This window comes from Eurosta solidaginis, chromosome 3 (genome assembly GCF_040869045.1).
Source record: "Eurosta solidaginis isolate ZX-2024a chromosome 3, ASM4086904v1, whole genome shotgun sequence".
Taxonomy (NCBI): domain Eukaryota; kingdom Metazoa; phylum Arthropoda; class Insecta; order Diptera; family Tephritidae; genus Eurosta; species Eurosta solidaginis.
In genome coordinates, this window is record NC_090321.1 from 149,860,538 (window position 1) to 149,884,790 (window position 24,253).

General features: G+C 40.2%; 1 protein-coding gene across 13 annotated transcripts in view; it reads left to right on the forward strand.

Moving 5' to 3' along the window:
* Positions 1–24,253, forward strand: part of Zasp52 (Z band alternatively spliced PDZ-motif protein 52) — a 526,437-nt gene that overhangs the window by 399,678 nt on the left and 102,506 nt on the right. For 10 of the 13 annotated variants that reach the window (XM_067773270.1, XM_067773271.1, XM_067773267.1 and 7 more), the window contains 3 exons: positions 4,597–4,957; positions 10,565–10,759; positions 14,178–14,271. The exons of 1 other annotated variant lie outside the window; for it this stretch is intronic. In XM_067773270.1, the coding sequence (XP_067629371.1) occupies positions 4,597–4,957; positions 10,565–10,759; positions 14,178–14,271 (650 nt within the window). Of the gene's footprint in view, positions 1–4,596; positions 4,958–10,564; positions 10,760–14,177; positions 14,272–16,400; positions 16,418–22,336; positions 22,358–24,253 lie in introns of all 13 variants that reach the window. 2 more of the 13 variants (XM_067773276.1, XM_067773268.1) reach the window with 2 other exon arrangements.

The window sequence follows — 24,253 nt, forward strand, 5'->3', positions numbered from 1 at the left end:
GTGGATTCCCCCCGGGCGCGGAGTTTCTCAGTGGGCCCGCGATTTTGAGGTACTAAGATATTTTTTTTTAATTGAGGACAGTCTAGTTGTTCCATGTGCAAATTTTAAGCCGAATTGCAAAAGCAACGAATATTGATAATGATTTTTTGCCTGGGCCTTCGAACAGTGAAGAGACAATAAAAACATCAAACAAAAATATATGTTTACATGAATCCGAAATCGTAAAGTTTTCGTGGTGACACTGATGAAGGTTCATCTTCAAGAAGTCTTCCAACAATACCACCAACTCTGTATCAAAGTCCAGGTTATTTAAACGACTTCGATATCGGTTCATCTTCAAGAAGTCTTCCAACAATACCACCAACTCTGTATCAAAGTCCAGATTATTTAAACGACTTCGATATCGGTACCGTGAATAATGAGTTTTTGCGATCTGAATAAGTCAACGAAATAATTCGTCGAGGTCATCAAAAGTGTCCTGTTATTTTTCCACGTCATTGTCATGACGAGGCATTTCCCACCTCGTTGTTAAACAGAATCTTGCCAAATGGAGAGAAAGTGGAGCGTGACTGGATAGTGTGGAGTGCTAGTAGCAATGGTTTTTATTGCCTATTGTTGTCCTGGCGGATATTCGAAATTCCAGGTATGGAAGAAGCTATATGATAAACTGCCATCACACGAAAATACTCAAGATCTCATTAAATCTTATATTCAATGGCGATCTTTACAAAATCTAATTCAAAAGGAGGCTACAATTGATACACCTATCAATGAACAGCTAATCACTGAAACCCAAAATTGGAAAGAAATTTTATATAGAACTTTGGATACTATTTTATTTTTGGGTGAAAGAGGCCTAGCTTTCAAAGGCTAAATTATGTATGTATATATATTGGTGAACGAAATAATGGACATTTTTTGGGCATCTAAGATCTCATAACCAAATGGCTATCCGATACTTAGCGATCATTTGGAGAAAGTTCGGATTTCACAACAACAGCTCAAACAAAGTACATGAGGGAAACTATATTAGATCAAGGCAAGAAAGCCAGGTATTTTGCTATTATCGTTGATGCTATGCCTGATTCTGGTCACGTTGACTACGTTCGTTTTGCGCTAACTCCATCACAATTCGAAAGCAACAAATTTTACAATTCAAGAACGTTTTTTGGCTTTCGTGAATTGTAACCAAAAACTGGTCAGAAAATCGCTGATCTAATTTGCCATACTCTAGGTAAACATGAAATCCCATTAAAAGATTGTCGTGCACAAGGGAACGATAACGATGCCAATATGAAAGAATCTTACAACGGAGCACTACGTCACATTCTCGACAAAACCTCGAATGCTTATTACTCGCCTTGTGCAAACCACAGGCTCAATCCATGTGGTGTTGATGCTGTAGAATGTTGTATGGCTGCAATTACTTTCTTCGGAGTTGTACAAAGATGTTTTACTATTTTCCGCATCACTCCACAACGATGGGACATCCTCAAAAAAAAAAAAAATGTACTGAGCTTTCTTCATAGCCTTTCAGACAAACGCCAAATATGACTGCGCAAGGATACGGAGATATTACCGGCATTCTCAAGTACATCAACAAGTTCGAATATATCTTGCTGTCCTCAATTTGGTTCAAAATACTGACTGCCATTAATAAAAGAAACGTGGTCCTCCAAGCTAGAGACGCCACCATAGATATTGAGGTCCGACATCTAGATGCCTTATTAACTCATTTGAAGTTGATCAAGAATCAATGGGGAACAATTTTAAACGAATGCAAAACAATTGCTATTCAATTGAACATCTCGCCAAAGTTTCCGGACATTCGAAAGAGAAAACCCAAAAGACGTTCTGAAGATAATTTAAGTGATATGATAACGAATGATTCAGAGTCTGATTTTAACAATACATTCCTGGTGATCGTTGATTTGGCATTACTGAGCGATTTGCAGCTATAAGAAATTTGAGTGAGACGTTTTCCCATTTGTGGCAATTTGAAGACATGGATGAAACTACGGTTCGGGGGAGTGCAGCAAAATTTATCAAAAAATACAAGTCGGACATTTCTCAAAGCTTAGAATGCGAAATAATTCACTTGAAATACGTTTACGAAGCAAATTTTGATGAAGGTCTGTCACCATTGGAATTGCTAAATTCCATCTACATTTGTTCAAAATCTGTATACAATTTTCCCCAACATTTGTGTTGCTTTACGTATCTTTCGCACTATGCCTGTCACTGTAGCTAGTGCAGAACGATCTTTCAGCGTCCTTTCAAGAATCAAAAACTTTCATAGATCGTGTTCATCTCAAGAGCGAGTTTCAGGGCTTGCTACGCTTTGTGTTGAATCCGTTTCGGCAAGACAGTTAAATTTTGATATTATTATAAAAATTTTTGCAGTGAAAAAAGTAAGAAAAGCCACACTTTGATATACGAACTTTCTATATAGAATAATTAAAATTTATAATCATCATTAAATTTATCAGAAATGTATTAAAATGTTACCAAATAACTAGAAAAGATTATTTGAAACAATATGTGGCTGTTAAAAGAGAATTTTATTTCTACGTTATAAAAAAATAGTATAAATAGTAAATATTCTGTGCTAATTTTATTTTCAGCTCTTAGTCCAAAAATCATTTAGTTGATATGGCAAACATTTTTTTTATGTAATCCATCAATAATGATCCATGAATGAGACGTCATTAATTCAAATTAATCAAATGTATTAGTGGATTTTTTTATAGGGGGCCCGTAAAATATTTAGTCCCGGGCCCGGATTTTCTCTCTACGGCCCTGCCCCGACGTTTGATATATATTTATTCTGAAGTTAATATTTAAAGAAAGGATACTGTAAACTGTATATGTATGCAAATACAAAATATTCAATAATATATTCAGAGCGTATAGGTCATATATGTAATACTCCTATATTGCTAACAGAAAATGCTCGCAAGGTGTTTTGAATTTGAAATCAAAACAAGGCAGCCTATAAAATTTTTGTGATTATAGCAGCATAGTAAATTTAAATTTAAGTATATTCCATTATTGAATACAAAAACAAAAATGTTTAAACAGCAATATTTCGGCACTCTGATGTTTGGGAATGTACCTAGCCTTTTGTAGCAATATAGGAGTATTACATATATGGTATAGGTAACCAAATATTTTCAAATTGAAACCTTACGATTTAGTTCAATTAGGGAATTACGTATGGATGCAAGTTGAGAACAATTTTTTTTTTGCAATATGAAAAGCAGCATTTTTTGTCATACAAAAAATAAGCCCTTTTTGTGAGAATGCCATGATTATCAAGTATAGCCATTATTGCGTAACAGCACTTGGACTTTAAGAAAGATGTAAGTTTTTAACTTGAGCTTTATTGCAACTCAGGCTTAAACGCTTACCGGGATGTGCATTATATATGTACATACATAAATATTTTAAGTAAATGAAGTATTTAGATCAGCAAAGCGTTTTCTTTTAATTACATGGATTTAGAAGTAAAATTTGAATACAAAGAGTTTGGTCAAAGCAGGCCAAGAGTGCGTTTTTTTATACCTTTCATGAACATGAAATGGTATATTAACTTTGGTCCGATGTTTGTAACGTTGAGAAATATAGAAGACATAGTCACCATTAAGTATACCGAATTGATCAGGGCGACGAACTGAATTGATATATCCGTGTCCGTCCGTCCGTCTGTCCGTCTGTCCGACTTTCTGTTTGAACGCAAACTAGTCCCTCAAATTTTGAAATATCTCAATGAAATTTGGCACAAGGATGTATTTTTGTATTATATTAGACAATTTTCGGATCCGGTAGGATCGGACCACTATAACATATATCTCCCATACAACCGATCGTTCAGATAAGACGATTTTGGTCATTCCTGTCGCAATTTAGAAAGGATAAACGTGAAACTCGGTGATATATATTCTAATATATCATAGAAGATATCTTGAAAAATCACTTTGATCGGAGCTATATATAGTATATATCCCATACAACCGATCGTTTAGATAGAAATATTTTTGGCAATTTCTCCCTTAATTTCCAATATAAAAACGTTAAACTTGGTGATATTTATTCTAATGTATCATAGTAGATTTCATGAAAAAAAAATTTCGATCTGAGCTATATATAATATATATCCCATACAACCGATCGTTCAGATAGAAAGATTTTTGGCCATTTCTTCCTTAGTTTCCAATATAAAAACGTGAAACTTGGTGATATATATTCTAATATATCATAGAAGATTTCCTGTAAAAATCATTTCGATCGGAGCTATATATAATATATATCCCGTACAACCGATCGTTCAGATAAGGGGGTTTTTTGCCATTTTTTATTTTATATTTATATTAGAAATCGTTTAGGTATGTACATCTGTTCACTATATATTCCTTATCTTATAAAACCGATTATTTGGAGATTACGAACGGGATAAGATTATTATTCAGCCCCATTCATGAAAGGTATGAAGTCTTCGGCACAGCCGAAGACAGTACCGTCCTTACTTGTTTTAATTTATTTTTGAATAACTAATTTGCTTATTTGTAAAATTTCAATGAATTGAATTGGAAATAGAACCACCATGCTCTGCTAATTTTTATTGGACGCAAAGTCACGCGATTGGCGGTAACGAACGTCGCACGCCGTTGCTTCACCAACATCAACATCATCGTCATGAACAACAAGATGAATGTACGGAAACAAAATCGCAATCAAATACTACAACCGTGACAATACCACAACCAGCTGCAGCAGTGCCACCTGCTGAACCCGCCGATCCGCGTATCATCATGATGCCTGTTTGTCAGGCACTGCAAGGACCAAAGTACAAAGCGGAAATGGAGGCGGCTGCTGCTGCATTGCAGAATGATGACGGCCCACGTCAATTGTCCGCCAGCGGGCATCCGGCTTGTGCATTGTGTGGCGTTGGCATTGTGTAAGCATTTTGAGTGTATTATTAAGGTCCGGTTTTCAGTAGTTGGTTAAGATACGTTTAAACTAAGTTCGCTTAAACTCTGGTAAAATTTATACTCAAGTCAAACTACAGAGCAGTTTTTCAGTCACATTTTAATGGTTTTTCATTATCTAGATAATTTGTTGATACGGAAACACCTGGCTTTTGTTTACATATTTGACGCCATTTTCTATCTATAAATAAATTAAGTCGTTTATCTGAGCACCACTATAATCACTTTAATCAGAGGAAATATAAATTTTTTGTATACCGATGCAATCGAAAAAATAGAGCATCTTTAATCCTGTCAGATTGGACGCTTAATCTCAGTTAAAGTTTCCTGAAAAATTGCATTTTTAGTTTAACTGACAAACTGAGGTGAACTTGTACTGAAAAACTGGGTCTAAGAGTGTGTATGCTAGTACAAATGCACGTTTGAACACACGAACGTGTCTATGTACCGTTATTAGTTTGTGTTAATGAATGCGTTTCGTGTTTCGGGAAGCGACTGAATTGAAACGCGTATTTAAAATTAACATTTATATTGTTGCAATAACGGGTCTTTAGATTATACTAGGAAGTGTAACGCATAAAATTATTATTATCATTAAACAGTGCTTCAATCGAAATGAAATGAAATGAAAGGTTATCAAAGCGTGTATTGTGAAAAATAGCTCGTTAGAAAAATAAATGAAGATATGTATGTGCTGTCTTAAAACTTCACATTTCCTTTTTTTTTTTTGACCACCCTATTGAACCGCTATATACATGTGAATATTAATGTTTTCACATTTATGCCTGGTTTTTCAGTGCTAGTTTAAACTCTAGTTAAAGGCGACTAGAGTTTAACCCTGCCACTTCGGCCGCTTTAGCTGAGATAAGCAGCAAAATTGTATGTTATTGAACAAAGTGGCAAGGTTAAACTCTAGTCAATTTTAACTAAAGTTTAAACTCGGACTGAAAAACCAGGCACTAGTCTTATACAAATATGTACATACATATACATATGTACACAGATAAGATTAAATAAGCAAGTCGCTAAAATTGGTGCTTAACTGTAAATTACCATTTAAATTGTGTTTTTGGATTGTGTGTTTGGATAATCATCGGGAGATCCTAGTGAGTCGCGACCGAAGTACATTCGCCTAGTTCTGGCAAAAGCTGGGCAATCAAGCATAAAATGATTTGGTGATTCCACTTCATCATCCTCCATACAGCTGCAGCGGGATGGAGTTTCCAATATAATGAGACGTACCGCATGGATACCCATGGGACAGTGCCCTGTCAAAATCCCAATGACCATTGGTAAGTGAGCCTTAGTGAACCTAATTATTTCAGCAGGCCTCCTGCCATCCACTTTCGGCCAGAAAGATCTTGCTATCCTGCAAGACGTTGTGTCCGCCCAACGTTTGCTGAGCTGACTCGAGGCCCAGCTATGGAGGAGCAATCTACAGATGGCCAGCGGGATCCCGAAATCCCTACAGTCATCTTCATCCCGTTCAGTTGTACCGATGCGGGCTAAGAGATCCGCTTGACAGTTACCCGGGATATCACTATAGCCCGGGACCCAGATAATCGTAATTGTAAAATAATTCGAAGCAATCGCAAGCGAGATCAGGCACTCCCAGACCACCCTCGATCGCACTGTAGTTGAGCTCAAGGCCTTGATAGCCGCTTGGCTATCAGAGTAGATGTTAAGTTCCCTAACCGTAATAGTACTGGATAGCATTCCATCCACCGCATCCTTAATCGCAGCAACTTCCGCTTGGAATACACTGCAGTGATCAGCCAACCTAAACTTGCGACTTACATTTAGCTCTTGACAAAAGACCCCCCACAAACCTTTCCGTCCAGCTTCGACCCATCCGTGAACAAGTTAACCGGTCCAATGCCCCAGATAATTCCTCTTCCCCACTCCTCTCTCGGTGGAATGACTGGGATGAAGGTTGTATATGGAGCAGTTATCGGCATAAAATAGTCCGTTCTGTCCGGGATAAAGTCGAAACTGGTAAGAAGGCTAGAGTGTCCGCAGTCAGAAAGGCCATATCCCATATCACGAAGCCTGATCAACGACCTTACCGCGGCCGCCTTTCCGCAATATCTACTGGGTATATGTTCAGCATGACGTTCAGTGCCAAGGTAGGTGTTGTTCTGAGAGCGCCACTGATATCGATCAGCGCCGTCCGTTGCACGGATATTAACATTTGGAGGAGCTCGCCCAGTTCTTTCCACCAGACCAGCACCCCATATAGCAGAATCGGTTTGACCACCATCTCATAAAGCCAGTGTACTACTCCTGGCGAGAGTCCCTATCTCTTTCCGATAGACCCTCTGTAGCAGTACAAGACAATGGCGGCCTTCCTGACCCGGTCTTCCACATTGGGTCTCCAGGACAGTTTCTTGTCCAAAACAATCCCCAAATATTTAACCCTATCAGAAAGTACCAACGGTACCCCTCCAATCGAGAGAGTTCTCAAATCGGGCATCTTATATCTCCTTGTAAAAAGAACCAATTCCGTTATGCCCGGGTTGACCGCCAATACACATGATTCAGCCCACCTAGCCACAGTATCCAGGTAGCCCTGCAGAACATCGCACAGGGTGCCCAGAAATTTGCCTCTGATTAGGATAGCGAGGTCATCTGCATAGGCAACCACCCGACAAACATTGGCTTCCAGCTCCACAAGAAGCTCGTTGACTACCACAACCCAGAGCAGAGGAGAAAGGACACCTCCTTGTGGCGTGACACTGCGCACCTTCCCCTTAATTATGGCCCCTTCCCACTCCGCTGCGACAATTCTGCCGCATAGAAGTTTGCTAATAAATTCAACCAGAGCCGCCTCGAGACTCCTAAAGCCGCCAGAGCTCTTTCGATTGCCCCGGTAAGACATTATTAAAAGCCCCCTCTATATCTAGAAAGGCACCCAGAGCATACTCTTTGTGTTCTAAGGACCCCTCTATTTGCTTTACAATCGAATGGAGAGCCGTTTCTGTCGATCTGCCCTTGCAGCACACATGCTGTGAAGCCGACATGTCAATCAACCGCTCAAACTTCTTAAGAAGAAACGACGAGAGACTGATTGGCTTGAAATCCTTAGGTGATACATGAGAGCTTCTGCCGGCCTTCGGAATGAAAATAACCCTAACCATGCGACAAGATTTCGGGATATAATTAAGTCTGAGGCAGTTAGTGTAGATGATGGCCAACCAGCGGCAGCAAATCCCCAAAGACTTTTGAAGAAGCGCAGGAATGATTCCATCCATGCCCGTAGACTTATAGGGCTTGAATGACCCTATAGCCCAGGTTATTTGACTTTCCCGTATTGGAATGGCAGGCATTTCTGCATGTCCAACGACCGCCGAACATGCAGGCGAAGATCCCTGTGCAACTGGGATATCGGGAAAAAGATTGTTCAGTTAAAGCTTTAGGGATAAAGACTCACCTCTAGTGTTGATATCTGAGCTTCCCCAGATGCTATGATGGGCATTAGCATCGGCACCGATGATCACGCCAACACCTCTCCGCCTTGCTTCAGCGGTGATTTCGCCGAGTATCGCAGGTGGTGGTCCCGCTGCGTCCCCGTGTGGCATGTACGCTGAGACCACTCACATTTCATTACTTTCTTGCTGGAGGCAGACCGTGCTTACGTCAGCATTGCTGAAATTAGAGAGAATAAAAGCTTTAATCTCTTTTTTAACAAGCACACAGGATCTAGGCCTACCTGCCTCCCCATGCACCAAGGTGTTGAATTTTCCAGTCCTTAATCCAGAAATCTTACTGCCATTACTACTCAGCCACGGCTCCTGGATTAGGACTATATCCACTCCGCCGTTTTCAAGGCAGAGCAACAAATTTGCGGAAGCCGCCTTAGAGTGCTGAAGATTGGTTTGATGGATTTCCATCAAAACCGCTCTTCTTTCGCACCCCATCCTTGGCGGATTCGTGTCCATTCTAAAAAGCCACCCCTCAAAGCCGCTATCCGGAGCCGATGGTGTAGTCGCCCTTCAACGGTCTTGTGGTTATCTATGCTACGCAGGGGGGCCACGCAAGAGTTGACGCATTACCTTATGAGTAATGCGTTCAGAGCCAGACCGGACGCGAAGCGGGAAAATTTTCAACCACCCACTTAACGTCGACGGAGCCGGAACGTACCTTGAGGCCCACCACGAATTTAGTGGGACGTGGGCAGGTGCAACATTAGCCTACGAGCGGAATACAGCACCTACCAGCCCAAAGTCATCAAGTAAGAATTCAATGTCAATAATCAAAAGATGTCAACAATCCAGTTCGTCAACATTGTGTACCGATCTTGACTCTTAAAGAGTCCTCCCTCCCCTGAGCTCGGAACAATGACTCAGGGGTGCGGGTTTTATCAAGTTGTCCTCTCTAGATCCGCCATTATCAGTAGAAGCAGGGGCACCTCTTGCAGGACGTGATAACTAATCACGCGTGACATTCGTCACTATGACCGGTCTAAGACTAATAACAGTCCCTGATCCAGAGCCTCGAACCACTTATGATATCAAAGCCAAGTATCCTGGGGGCTAGGAGGGATGTATATGTTGATGATTTCTCAATTCGCATCGCCTGACCCGACAGATATTCCTTGTCGTTCGCTGAAGACAGAGCATTTAGGAAAATGGTATCGCCAAGAGCAGGAACTGCGCCGTATAGATGTCGTAAACATATATATGGGATATTGGCAAACGGTACACAGGGTGAACGGGACTAAGAGTCTGTTTTCCTTACCTACTAGTGTGCTGGTGCCGGAAAGAGGGCGGCAAGACGAGAGCATAAGCTGTTGCTCGGCATTGCATCTCTTCATGCTACGGGGTCGGCGAATGTTGGGATTTAGCCCAGAACATCCCGTTTTCCGGTATAAGTTCAGCTGAATAAGTTCTGCTCTGGGGATAACAATTTGTTGGAAGGACGCCACAAATTAAATGGGGTTACATTGAAATTACAGCCCTTGGTCGGGAAAAGCCCGTATCGCTCCAGTACATAGGACGGGCTACCTTGTGAAGCAACAGGTTCATCATCTTCCTTACCATCTTGATCGCTGCCTCCATATAATAGAGCGTAAGTGTGTTTCCTCAATCGGTTATCGGGTTTCATTGCCATATGAATTCACTGAATTTGTTTGTAAAGATTTCCTATAGCTATTTCTGCTGCCTGGCTCAAACTTTTCGCACTCTTCTTTTCTCAAAGGATGTATCCCTTTGTATTCGAACTCAACGTTACATTTTGAACAGCATCCGTTCTTTCGGTTTGCTGCTGATGGTAGTTGTGATGTGAAATTCCTTAATTCAGACCTTAAGGCTGTACAAATCTGAACCACGATTCACGCTCTTATAGAACGGCTCGAGTTTTCTTCATGCAATAATTCCAATGGTAAAGTGCAAGGAAAAAAAAAAGTATCAGCAAAACGCCGCCAGCAATAATATTCTGCCTGCGGCTCTGACTATGTTATTAGCCTTGTTTGTGTTACATACATTAGTATGTGTGTATGTTGTGTAATTGCATTGTATAGCATGTACTATTTTTTTTTTCCTTAATATTTTTTACATAATTTTTTTGGTCATTCGCAGTGGGGTGTTTGTGCGTATCAAGGATAAGAATCTGCACGTTGAGTGCTTCAAGTGTGCTACTTGTGGCACTTCGTTGAAGAATCAAGGGTATTACAACTACAACAACAAGCTTTATTGCGAAATTCATGCCAAGCTTGCTGCCTTGCAGAACCCACCAGCTGGAACTGATGGATATGTACCTGTGCCAATTAAGCCGTAAGTACTCAGTTAATGCAATACATTGTTATATAACAAAATCGCACTATCTAAAATCAGGTCATTTGAATTTAAATTTTTTCAGTCCTTTTGTGGAAGCATTTTTTAAAAATTCCTGATTTGTAAATCCTAATATTCGTATATATTTTTTGGCCGCAATCTTTATATACACCAATTTATGTACAGTTGAGGTCACCTAAATAGCACACTTTTATTTCTGGACAATATTTCAAATTCAACGAATTTCAAAAGTTTGGCATCAAAATTTAGAATGAAAGATGCTTCCTAAATGAGGGTGTTGTATTAAAAACAACCGCATGAAAAGACATTCTAGGGCTACATTTGGCTTCTATTTAGTTTAATACCTCCTAAGAAGTGTAAGATATTGACATATTGCACTCATTACAAAGTTTCCTAGGTGACAAGAATGCAGTGACTGGTTTAATATATACTAAACTCTAGAAACTTTTGGTTTGGCCTAGACGACTTTGGCCGTTACGTAACATGTCCCTATTTCACATAACTGACTCCATTTGAGAACAGGAAAAGAGTTCAAGTCTTCCTCCAACTCCCCTTCCCAACTCAGTGGAGGTCGCGTCTATATGTCTGCGTAAAGAAACTTTAGGCGGAATTTTCTCTTGAATACTTCAGAGCCATTTCATCTTCTCTTCTTCTTGTAGCATTTAAAAGGCGCGATCACTCACAAATTGTCATCGATATCCCCCAACGAAAGGTACATTACATGCAGGACATAAATTGCGTATGTGAGGGTTTTCATTCTTAGCGATGCATGTGAATAATTGATGCATTATATACCAATGAAAACAAGAAAAAAGAGTTTTTGCTAAAATGGCCCGTTTGGCGAGCATCGCAAAACAAGCGGCCCGATTGTACCTAAGTGGGTTTCGAAACTTTTAATGATCACGAACCAAACTCGATTTTCAGTTTTTGCCCCGGTTTGTTTTAAACCTATATAGCCCAGCAGAACGATGTGTATGGGCAACGTAAACTCTAGCCGCATGTCTGATGTTTTGAGAAATTGGTTATATTGATACATCGGAAGCAAAGTTTAAATACGGTATACATTTCAGGTATCAGTAGAGTTGGGATTCTACCGGGGATTTACCATTTTTATGGGTAAATACCAGGAAATACCCGGAATATGCCTTTTTTGTGTCTTTTTTTGGATATTTAAAAATCATTTGAATCGAGGCTGCTTGGAATTAAAATTTAGCATTTAAATTTATACGTCATTTGAAATTAAAAAATTTTCATTTTGATTTTAAACAAACAACCCAGCGAACACTCGGAGTCAACAATTAGTATGAAAGGAATCCAAACTTTGAATCGTTTGCACTCGTTACGATAGGAGCCGCAATGCTATATGCTCATATTTTGCCTCTAACATAAGTCTTACACAGGGCTCCTTCCGATATCATATAAGAGCCTTTTTGGCGTCATATACCTACTGCTAATTTTGAGTCTTTTAATGGCACTACTTCAGGGCTTTTAGGAAGAATTTTTGACATATATCCGAAGGGGAAAACATAGGGGAGAAAATTGTTGTGATAAAACTCCCATGAGGATAAGATAGAAATGAAATAAGTATTAGTTGAATTAATTATTTAGTTAGAAAAAGTTGTCGCAGAAACATTTCTGAGTTTTTATTCCGGAGCTGTCTAGTGTACTGATTTTAATTTTTTTCGTTTCTTCATAAAAATCATCAAATTGGAGTCATAAAAGGCTCTAAGGTGATAGCATTTTTGAAGCTGACATTTTTCGGACCCATATTGAACTCAAGAACTGTTAGAGAATGTTTATAGGGTACACATATTCAAGCAAACAAAGCTACCCCTCAAATATGCTCGCGGCGCTCATAATTTAAGCGCCGAAACGCGTAGGAGGGTAAAATAAAATTTAATTTTTGCCTTTTATTTAAAGCTCCTAACCTAGCATGCAAAAATTATCATTTATCAACTATTTATATTCGTCACAGCGAGTTTGGAACAAATTTTGAAACTTTGCTTTGCCACATCACTCATCTTCTCCGAGAAAGCTGGAGTCTTAGCGTTATCTCCCTTTCTCTTGTCTCCTACTTCCGTATTTGGCATTTCGACACTTTTGATGTCCTCCCTCTGACTTGCAGCTTTCGCGGTAGTTGCTACCTCGCTCAGCCCATCAGTCCTACAGCTTTAGGCCTACTTGTCTTGTATATGCGGATGTCCTGCCTAGCGGCTCTGGGACTGGGTCCTTTCTGCCTCTTGAAACAGACTTGTCGCCTTCGGCCGAACGTTGCCTGTTCATTTTGCCATTCCTCCTTGTACCGGTTGCAGTACCGATGGTTTCTCGCAGCAAACTTTATGAACTGCCTTCGACCTACTTCCACCGCCTCATGAGCACATTACAAGAGCTCGATCTCAAATTCTGTTTGACCGACCGTTAATTCCAAGCGTTGGACAATTCCTAGTGCTGCACAGTACTGCGACAGAGCTCTCTTACTTCCTCTGCTTCGTACCCTTCTCCACTCTACTACTCCGTTTACATTTGTATGCTTTTCCAACACGAAGTTCATTGAATCAGCACTACTCTTGCTCCCCGAGTCGGAAGTATCGTTTAATGCGTTTTTGTCGTCCTTGGCTTGCGAATCAGTCCTCCCGTTATCATCGTCCATATTACAATTACATAATGAATCGTTCATCTTGGTCGAACGTCCAGCTGCCCGACAAGGCGGGCTCAGCGGTCCAGTATTATGTATGAGGAAATAACCGCCCACCCCAGCAGCGCTCCTTACTGTGGTACGGCATCTATACTTCCTGAGGTGGTCCGGTATCGGGAAGGCTCCGTTCGAATACAGCCGAATTCATCCCCTGTCTGCAAACCGTCCAAGATTCACGATTCGCATAACACCCTGGATTAGAAGGTTGGCAGTTCTTGGTCACCGACATCCCACCGCCCTCCTATGAGGCGAAACGGCGTAGGTGCCAGTCCTAAGCCGCTCCGCGTCATAGTCGGACGCTATGGAGGTCGGCTAAGCCCTCACACTAACGACAAGGTGCCTACCCTAGTGATATAAATAACAATTCCAAGCACTTTGTTTTTGTAATTCGATTGACTTATGTCAAAATCGTAATACGCAGTTTGTTGAAATGTCAAATCATATTAAAAAACTACCAATCAGCTGGTTACTGTTTGAGTATTTTATCCTCTTTCTTGGATAAGCACGCTGCCGTCACGCAACCGCGGGCACATGTGAAATTACGGTATCTATTAGGAAGCAAAAAAACTCAACCTAGCGCTTAATGATAAGAAAAAACTACATACAAATATCTCATATGCATATATAAAATCAATAAAAACAATTTGTTATTCTCTAACTGCTCATCGAACAAATTAAATCTTATACTACATTACTTTTTAGGAACACCAAGCTAAGTGCGAACACTATCTCGTACGCGTTGAATTCTCACGGCTACAGCGATGTACCCGTGGCCAATGGTGGAAGCGCTCCTCCGGTAAGGAAAATAATATTTAGTTTTATTATTATTTATTATCGCAATTGCAAACGCTTAACAACACCAACATGTACCAGTCCATACAAAGCCATACCAAAGCACGCGAAATGAAACTAGTAACCAAACCTTGCAATTTATTTAATTCTCAACTTTAGAATCGCCATCATTTTCATTGCTTAAATTGTTATAAGTTTGCTGATGATCTCCTCAAATGACAGAAATTGTGCTTACTGCATAGTTTTAAACACACATATACATACATACTTATATAAGTACTTATTTGTATATTAAAACACACATAGGACAAAATATAAAAAGCGGGCCAGCTAAAATCACTTTTGCTAGGATAACTAAACTAATTACCTTGATTGATAGAGGGACAAAAGCATTTTCCCCATACTTTGTTTTTTTCTTAAATTCCATACTCTGAAAAAAATGGGAATTTAAAGTGGAATTATCGTTTCTTCTATTGGTCATAACTTCTGAACAGGTGAAGATATTTTAACCATATTTTGTTATGAATAAATCGAAAAACCCTATAATTTAACCGCAATATTTCGGTACAAAAAAAAAAAAAAAATCTCTTCACTCAAAACACTCCACGTGTTCTTCTAAAAAAAAATTACATTTTTTACGAAAACATGTATATATGAAATAGTTTGACTCTCTAACAAACAAGGTAACTATTTTTGTTATCCAAGAAAAAGGGGTTTTAGGTAGCTCGCTTCTAAAATTTTGAGATATAATTGAAAAGCTTTAAACTTATAACGAATATAAACAATGTGAAGCACAATATTCGATTTGAGTTACAAAATCCTCTAGTTTTGGTGTGTAGGTGTATGTGCAGTGCGAGAAAATTTATGAAACCATAAAGGAAAATACTTAACATAATTTTGACGCGAATCACTTTTAAAATATCAAAGACTTTTAAAGTGAAGGCTTTAAGGCTTGGTTTCCTCCAAAAGCGGTGCAGTTATATTACGACCGCTAAAGAGCGGCCGATATACCCACCGTTTTCAGCGGCACCGCTTTTTTGGGAACTACGAACAGTTACGACAGACGATGCGTAAAAAATACCAAGCCCGACCATCTCGGGAACGATTTGTTATGATCACATGCGACCTTCTAGGCCATACCGTCCTCGCATTCCCTAGATCGATGAGGGGTTCGTCGGGGCCACCAGAGCCTCAGCTGTTATGTAGCAGGATTCGCCACGGATAGGTGAGGTTGACAATTAGGTTTGGAGAAGCTATATATTGCGCTGGCAACCTGAAAGGGTTGCGCTATACAACCCCTTAAATCTATTTGGTATTTTAGTCGTGTCGTACGACAGGCATACCTACCCCGCTGGGGATACTGAGGACCTAGTAGTGGTGGCCTTTGAGCAAAAGAATAAGCAGGCATTTATCCTGGCTTCCTGCTACATGCTGCGGAGGTTGCACTGAGGCAAGAGGCTAATACAGTACGAAGAGCGCAAAGAGTGGTTGGTCATAGGGGCGGATTAAAATGCGCACCTCAATACATGGGGGGGGGGGGGGGAGATACGAATTAGAAAGGGGAATCCTGAAAACCAATTTGTAGATAGCCAACAGGGGAAGTGTCCCTACATACATTGATCCAACATCCAGCAATGTTCTTGATATTACATTGATCTCCGAACGTGATATATGAAGGTATGATTGGATGGTTCCTGACAGACCATCCTTCTCCGACCATGCGTATATCAGCTTCAGCATCCCCCTAAAGACGGTAGAGAAGGGAGCAAACTTTAGAAACCCTAGGTCAACGAACTGCACGAAATTCCAGGAACAGGTAGAAACAAAACTGAGACAACCCAAAGAGGTTTCCAATGTGGAGGAACTGGAGGACACCAATGATTTCCTAACAAGGTCGCTTATTATTGCGTATAACAGAGCTTGCCCTTTAAGAAAATTAGGAAAAGCAACGCCGCCATGGTGGAGCAATGCACTGAGTCTTCTTTAAAAGACAGGTAAAAGAAATATTTAAGCTAGCAAAGATCGCGGAAACCGAAGCGTGTCAGGACGAGTGCAGGGATCTACTGAGGATCTACAAGCGTGAAATTTCCAGGGCGAAGAGAATCTCATGGAAAAATTTCTGTGCGGACATAGAGTGCTCCAGCGAAACAGCACGGTTGATAAAAGTCCTGGCAAGGGGAAACATAGTCCAGGGAATATAAGGAGTATGCTCCAGGAGTCTTCTTAGACATTGCCGGGGCTTTCAACAATGCTTCTAAATGGGCCATAATGGATGTTCTTAATTTCATTAAAGTACATCCAGCCTTAACAAGATGGATCGGCTGCATGTTAAATTGCAGGAAGATTACATCACAATGAGAATTGTACGAGGCCACGAAACCAGTGGACAGGGGCATGCCGCAGAGAGGGGTGCTACCACCTCTACTGTGGACGCTGGTCATCAACCAATTGCTCAGGCGATTCGATGAGGGACCCGTGCAACTTACGGCTTACGTAGATGACGTTGCAATTGTCATAAGTGGAAAGTGCCTTCCAACGCTAGCTCTTTGATGGATCGGGCGCTTCGGGATATTCATACCCGGGATCTAATGTCGGGTTGACAGCCAACGCGAAAAAGACGTATATGGTCTTGTTTAAAAAAAGGTACAAGGTCCCAAATTGGATCAGGCCTTAGCTAGGAGGAGTGATCCTACAGGAGAAACCTTCCACAAAATATCTAGGAATCATCCTAGACAGTAAGTTGTCATGGAAGCTCAACGTGGAGGAGAGGGTAGAAGCCCTCAACGGCACTTTATGCATGTAAAAGAATGCTGGGGTGTACGTGGGGTTTATCGCCCTCTTTTTCTCATTGGATTTTTACAGCGATTGTAAACCCTATTCTATACTATGGAGTTCTTATTCGGTGGAAAGCCACACAAAAAACAACCTACCTCAAAAAATTAGAGGTGTTATCCGGAATATCAATGCTTAGCATTACGGGAGCCCTGAAAACAACCCCGACCACTGCACTGTATGCCATTCTGCACATTCCACCTGTAGACCTGTTAGCAAAGAACATAGCCTTAACAACTACAGCCAGGCACAGTGCCTCGGGGCAGCCTGAGCGCCGACCATACAACCATAGTAGTATAGCGTCATCAATTACAGGACCAACAGACTACCTGGTTCTCTATCTGCGCTTCGAGGGAGATCTTAAAGCCACAATAGAGGTGGATGGTTGGCGCAAAGGTGCTCAAAGGCCGCACGATGCGATACATGTGTACACAGATGGTTCGAAAGTAGTGGAAGGAATAGGGTCTGCCGTATACTGTGCTGATGCGGAAATAAACAGATCCTTCAAGCTGCAAGATTACTGTAGCGTTTTCCAAGCTGAAATATTAGCCGTAACCAAAGCAGTAGAAACACTGGAAGAGAATAGCTTAAACTGCAACCGTGTTTTTTATACTGACAGCCAATCAGCAATTAAGGTAATAATCTCGCATAACATCGTGTCTAGAAGTGTGTTAGAGTGTAAGGAGTATCTGGAAAAATCGGGACAGGGAGAAGCATACATCTATTTTGGGTCCCAGGGCATATGGGAATAGATGGGAATTAACAAGCAGATGAACTAGCTAAAAAGGGCGCATCCATTGAAGCTTGCTCCTTCTGGTAACACTACGGACTCATTTAGTCTATTTGAGGTCCTCATGGATCAGCCTTAGATAGTGGCAGATACCGCTCAAAATGTTCTCGCCGATGCTCAGCGAAAAAGGCGCTACAGGTTGGAATCGATGGATTTTCATGTATTGCTGCTAAGATATCTGCTACCGTGGATCCTTCATGACATATGCCCAGTTGAAGCATGCATATCTACACATTGCAAATTTAATAAAAGTTTCAAATTGCAATTTGTTGTCCAATGTACTCGCACAATTTTGACACCTTTTACCAAAATCTTAGACACACTCGCACTCAGCCTAAATATTTTAAAATGATTTTGAAGGCTTCGGCTAGGGTATTACCTATCACCTATGGTATTTTCTTGCTATAATGTTTATTAGGGTCTTTTAGAAATGTTATTTAAGTTTTCGTTAAGCTAGACACATGGAATTTGAAGTATTTTTACTTTGCAAGTAGTTGATACTTACTTCCCCATACTCACGAAATATTCCAAAAATAAAATATAGTGAAAAATATTCCAGCTCAAAAAATCAAATCTTATTCAATAGCAAAAAATTCATAAAAGAAATAAAATTTTCTTAGAGTAGTTACAATATTTGCACAATTAATTTTTAAACTTTAGGCACTTAAAGATCCGCATGCAGCTCTAAAGAAAACCATATAAAATGGCGCTCAAGAAATGCTTCAAAAAAATTTCTTTTGTTAAAGTTTCTTATGCAGTACGTATGTATGTAGTTCTTAAGAAATTTCTACTACTATTTTCTCTGGTTTTGCTAAGAATTAATTGATTGAGCATTGTTTCTTAAGGAAAAGGTAACGTATCGGAAGGCAAACAAACAAAGTTAAACTTATATTAAAATCAGTTGAAATTCAATATTATACACATGGGAATTGTGAGTGAATCACCATGCGTCGTCCTATTTACATACATGCAAAAGAAATAAATCAAAATATTTCTTAAGCGCTTAATTAAGAGCTGCGTAGGGCCTTTAATACATATTTCTGAGCCGCCACTTTTCATAACTCATTTTCGGAGAATGCACATTTGGGATGTATGTATGATGTTGATGTTTTAGAAAATGCAGGCAATTCACTTTCGATAGAAATATGAAATAAGTGCGCACCGACCCACCGATACGTTAAAATTAATTGTATGTTTATTTTAGTTTTCATGTTCTTTTGATTAAATTTTTTGTTAATTGCAGAATTTTTATCTTTAACGAAAGTGTGCTGAAATGTACTAAATTTAGGTGAAACAAGTAAGAAAGTCTAAGTTCGAGTGAAAATGAACATTACATATCCAGCTATGCACTTGAAACGCTGTTGTTGTTTGCTTTGTGTGGTTAATAATGTTATAAAGTTGCGCAATAAAACATATGTATACGACTTATCTTGTTTTATTGATTTTCCGACAGGGTGGATAAATGATGTATATTGGAACGATTTTTGAGACAGACCGGTTTCGGCGTTGTGGCATCATCAGTGTCGATTTTCGTTCTGATCTGTTGTTGTCATTTGTCCTGTATTTATAGTTCGTAGGTTCATGAGCAGGTATTGTCAAAATTGATGCTTTTGTATATTTAGTTATGTGTATGTGCTGTGTGTTCATTCAGAACCGAGTAGTAAACCAATCGATTTGTGTGGCTGACTGGGGTAGGTAAAAATCCGTAATTTTAGTCGTTTGACCTTCTTTGTTGGTTTGTTGTTTTCGTGTGTTAATTGATTTGTGTTTATTTGTTGTTGTGTGTTTGTCTGTTGTGCCTGTGTGATTATTTTGTTTCTTATAAACAAGTTTTAAAGGCTCGAATATTGTGTCAGAAATTGTGTTTATCTGTTCGTTTATTATTCTACCGTCGAATATTTTCTGTTTGTAGATTTCCATGTTTTCGAGTACGTTGAGACGTCGGCCTTTTGCTTGTATGTGAAGAACCCTAACGGTTTTATTGATGTTTGCTGGGGAACATTCATTCTCAACCATGTAATTCGCGAAGTTAGACTCGGGTATAATGTTTGGATTCCGTATTTTTTTGTTGTAATCTCTAATATGTTCTCTGAACCTCGTTCTTATTTGCCGTCCTGTTTGTCCTATGTAACTATGCTGGCATCCGCAGGTAAGCTTGTATATGCCATGGCTGCTAAACGGAGCCTCTGAGTTAGTGTTATTTCTTAGATTTCGCCCTAGATTGTTCGATATTTTGAATGTTGTGTTAATGTTGTATTTTTTAAAAAAGTTTGCCAATTTATATGTTGCTTTTCCAGTATATGTCATATTCGTCCAGCTATTATTTTCCTTTTCATTATTTCTTTTTGGGTCTCAATTTGTCCATCAGAGCTTATCTACTAGTGCTTTTTTATACCCGTTGTTTCCAGCGATATTATATATGACCTCAAGTTCTCTCTTATATGCCTCTTGTGTAAGAGGTGTTCTTTCAAGTCTATGTACCAAGTGCTTTAATGCTGCAAATTTATGCTGTTGGGGGTGATTTGAGGTATTATGTATTATTGTGTCGGTGGCCGTTGGCTTTCTATATATGTCATAGTTAAATCTTTTGGTTTCTTTATCAATATTTATCGTGAGGTCTAGATAGTTGATTCCTCCGTCTTTATCGGTTTCCATTGTAAATTTAAATTTCCGTGCTGCTTATCGAGGTACTCCAGTACAAGCTCTTCGTTGTTAGCAGTTAAAACGCATATTATGTCATCCACGTATCTAGCATAAAATGACACGCCTAATTTGGACTTCAGCTCCTGTATGTACTTTTCTTCCAGGTTTTGCATGAACACTTCCATATGAATTGCTGATGTGGGCCTTCCCATTCCAAGACCGTTTGTTTGTCTATATTGTTACGAATATTAGCAAAACTAAGGAGTGCTGCCATCTCTCAGCCGATGCTAAGCAGTGACGTGAACTCACATCCATAGATCAATCATTCTGTATCTACATAAACGAAACAATAATTGCGTATACACATATGTACCATTTACGTATACGAGCAGCGGAGAGTCAATGCACAAACACATGCATATATCTGAGATACTCCTATAAGTATGCAATGAGAAAAACTATAAAATTGTGCAATTGTAGTTACAGCTGAGAAGTTTGAGAGCTGCTGGACTAGTAGATTCTGGAAGCGCCTAGAAGATGCGAAGGTTGAAATCAAAGAGTATAAAAGGCGGCAATTGTAGAGGCGCTGGGATTCAGTTTGATTTGAGTTTCGATTAAGACGATATCTAGCGAGCAATAGCAGTATTATTTTGGATAGTAGAGTTTCATTTGAGCTATCAATCAGTTTGGTTACTAAGCAAGCTATTCGTTGCAAAGTTTGAGTGTTATTGTGAATTACTTTAATAAAGGCCATTTTGCATTATTAAATATTGGAGTTATTTATTCAACAGTTTAGTGATTCGAACTCAGCAGAAGATTGCAAATAAAGGGAATTGCAAGTAAATTCGTTACAATTGGTGTCAGAAGAGGAATTGTTGAATAAATTCCAGAGGACAACAAGGACATGGCAAAGTTCGGTGAATTGAAGATCCAACAACTAAAGAAGGAGTTGGAGAGCCGTGGATTGAATACAAGCGGCGTTAAACTTGAACTTCAGGCACGGCTACGAGAGGCAATGGAAGCAGAAGGAATTGATGTGGAGGAGTATGTCTTTCATCTTGATGGCGAGGAGGCAACAAAAATTGAAGGGAAAAACGAAACATCGCAGACGGTTACCAGCACAGACTTGAACATGATATTGGCTGCAATATCTGCACAAACATCGACAGTAGCATCAATGTCGTCGCAAATGTCAGAAATGTCGTCACAAATGGCATCACAATTGGAATCGCAGGAGACACGCATAACGTCGAAGATTGAAGCACAAGAAACGCGTATGTCAGAAATGTCGACACAGATTACATCCAATATGGCATCCCAACTGGAATCGCAGGAGACACGCATAACATCCAAGATGGAACAACAAGAGGAGCGCTTATCATTGCAGGTGGCACAAATGTCTTCACAGTTAGAAGCACAGGAAGCAAGGGTAACATCAAAGCTGGAAGCGCAGGATGCAAAAATCGCTCAATTTCAGGCAGAAGTAGATGATTTGAAGGGTCGTATGGAGCAGGTACAATTAATCGCCCAGCTGATTCAGCGAGTAATCCAAAGGTAAAAACACCATCCTTTGACGGGTCTGTTCCTTTCCAGGTCTTTAAGCAACAGTGAACAACTGGAATGCTGAAGATAACGTTGCTGCACTCTTCGTAGCATTGAAAGGACCACCTGCCGAAATCTTACAGACTATTGCAGAGTACGAACGGAACAGCTATGAAGCACTGATGGCAGCTGTCGAGAGAAGTTATGGAAGCGAGCATAGAAAACAGATATTCCAAATTGAGTTGCAAAACCGCCACCAAAGAGCGAATGAGACTTTGCAGGAGTTTGCCTCGGATGTTGAAAGGTTGGCACATTTGGCAAATGCGGACGCAACCGTGGAGTACACCGAGAGGGTAAAAATCCTGAGTTTTATAAATGGCATACGGGACGTAGAAACGAAGCGAGCGACATATGCAAACCCAAAACCCACATTCGCAGAAACGGTATCCTACGCACTGAGTTATTAAATGTTTCAAGTGCGGCAACCCAGGTCGTATTGCACGACATTGCAACACCAACCCTAAGAGTTCCAACAATGTGGGTGGTCGTAAACGCAGAGCTGAAGGAGATGAGCAAATCTCCAAGTCCCTCAGTCGTTAAACTAAAGAGAGTCAGCCGCAAGGGGCGACAGCCTCAATTGAATGCCCCATAATCTCTATCTCGCAAATTGGAAGAAGGTCAAGCAATCTTACCGTCGGAGGACATGTGGATGGAAAGGAACGGTTACTGACTGTAGATACGGGTGCATGCCATTCCATCATTCGATCAGATTTAGTCAACAAGAAGATAAGACCATTGCTTGGAGCAAGATTACGTACAGCCACGGGAGAGGACACCCAGGTAATTGGAGAAGTAGAATGTGAAGTAGCAATTGGGAACGTCACGGTACTACACAATTTTATAGTGGCAGGTATTGTTGATGAAATCATAATTGGAGTGGACTTCTTAATCAACCAAGGCATCAAAATCGATATGCAAAGCAAGACGATGCGATATAAGAACATGGATGTGCCACTTAATTTTGGCTACGAGAGAGGCTACAGCAGTAAACGAGTGCTGGTGGAAGAGAGTCAGCAAATACCACCAAAATCAGAAGCAGTCATCTGGGCAAAGGTTGATGGAGATTGTGGGACAAACAAATTGTGGGTTATCGAAGCAGCAAATAAATCAGAACTGAACATACTTGTAGGAAAAATCCTGGCTATGACAAAAAAAGATGGACGTATTCCGGTAAGAGTACTCAATAAGTTCAAGTCACCATTCAATTTGACCAAAGGAGCTATTTTGGGAAGATGCCAAGAGGCCGAAGTAGTTATTAACTGTGAACAGCTCCAGGAACACGTTTCATCTAGTAATACTGATATTTCAAATGATATCACGGCATGGACGCATGGGCTAGAGGAAGCCTATCAGAGAAAGGCAAAACAACTGCTCATAAAGTACGCGAACATATTTGACCAGGATGGTTCCAAACCAGGCCGAACCAATGTTGTGAAACATCAAATTGACACTGGAGATGCGAGGCCGATCCGTCAAGCTCCACGTAGTGTTCCACTGGCGAAGCGGGAAGTTGTGAGTCAAATCATAAAAGAAATGAGTGACAGCGGCGTCATCTAACCATCAGCTAGTCCATGGAGCTCACCGGTAGTATTTGTAAAGAAGAAGGATGGAAAAATGAGGTTTTTCGGGGACTACCGGAAGTTGAATGACGTTACGAAAAAGGATAGCTACCCGTTGCCAAGAATTGACGGCACTCTGGACTCGCTATCTGGTACGAAATGGTTTTCCACACTGGACTTGAAAAGCGGCTACTGGCAAGTTGAGGTGAAGGAGGAAGATAAAGAGAAAACAGCCTTCAGTGTCGGTGATGGTCTTTGGCAATTTACAGTGATGCCTTTTGGACTTTGTAATGCACCAGCTACTTTTGAGAGACTCATGGACCTGGTACTGAAAGGACTACATTGAAAAACATGCTTGGTGTACCTGGACGACATCATCGTATTGGGCAAGAATTTTGATGAACATATTAAGAGCTTGGAGGAAGTTTTCCAGAGAATAGCTGGCGCTGGTCTGAAGTTAAGTCCCACAAAGTGTACGCTGTTTAAAAAGGAAGTAAATTATTTGGGCCACAAGGTAACGACAGAAGGTGTCTGTACAGCGAATGAAAATATAGAGGCAG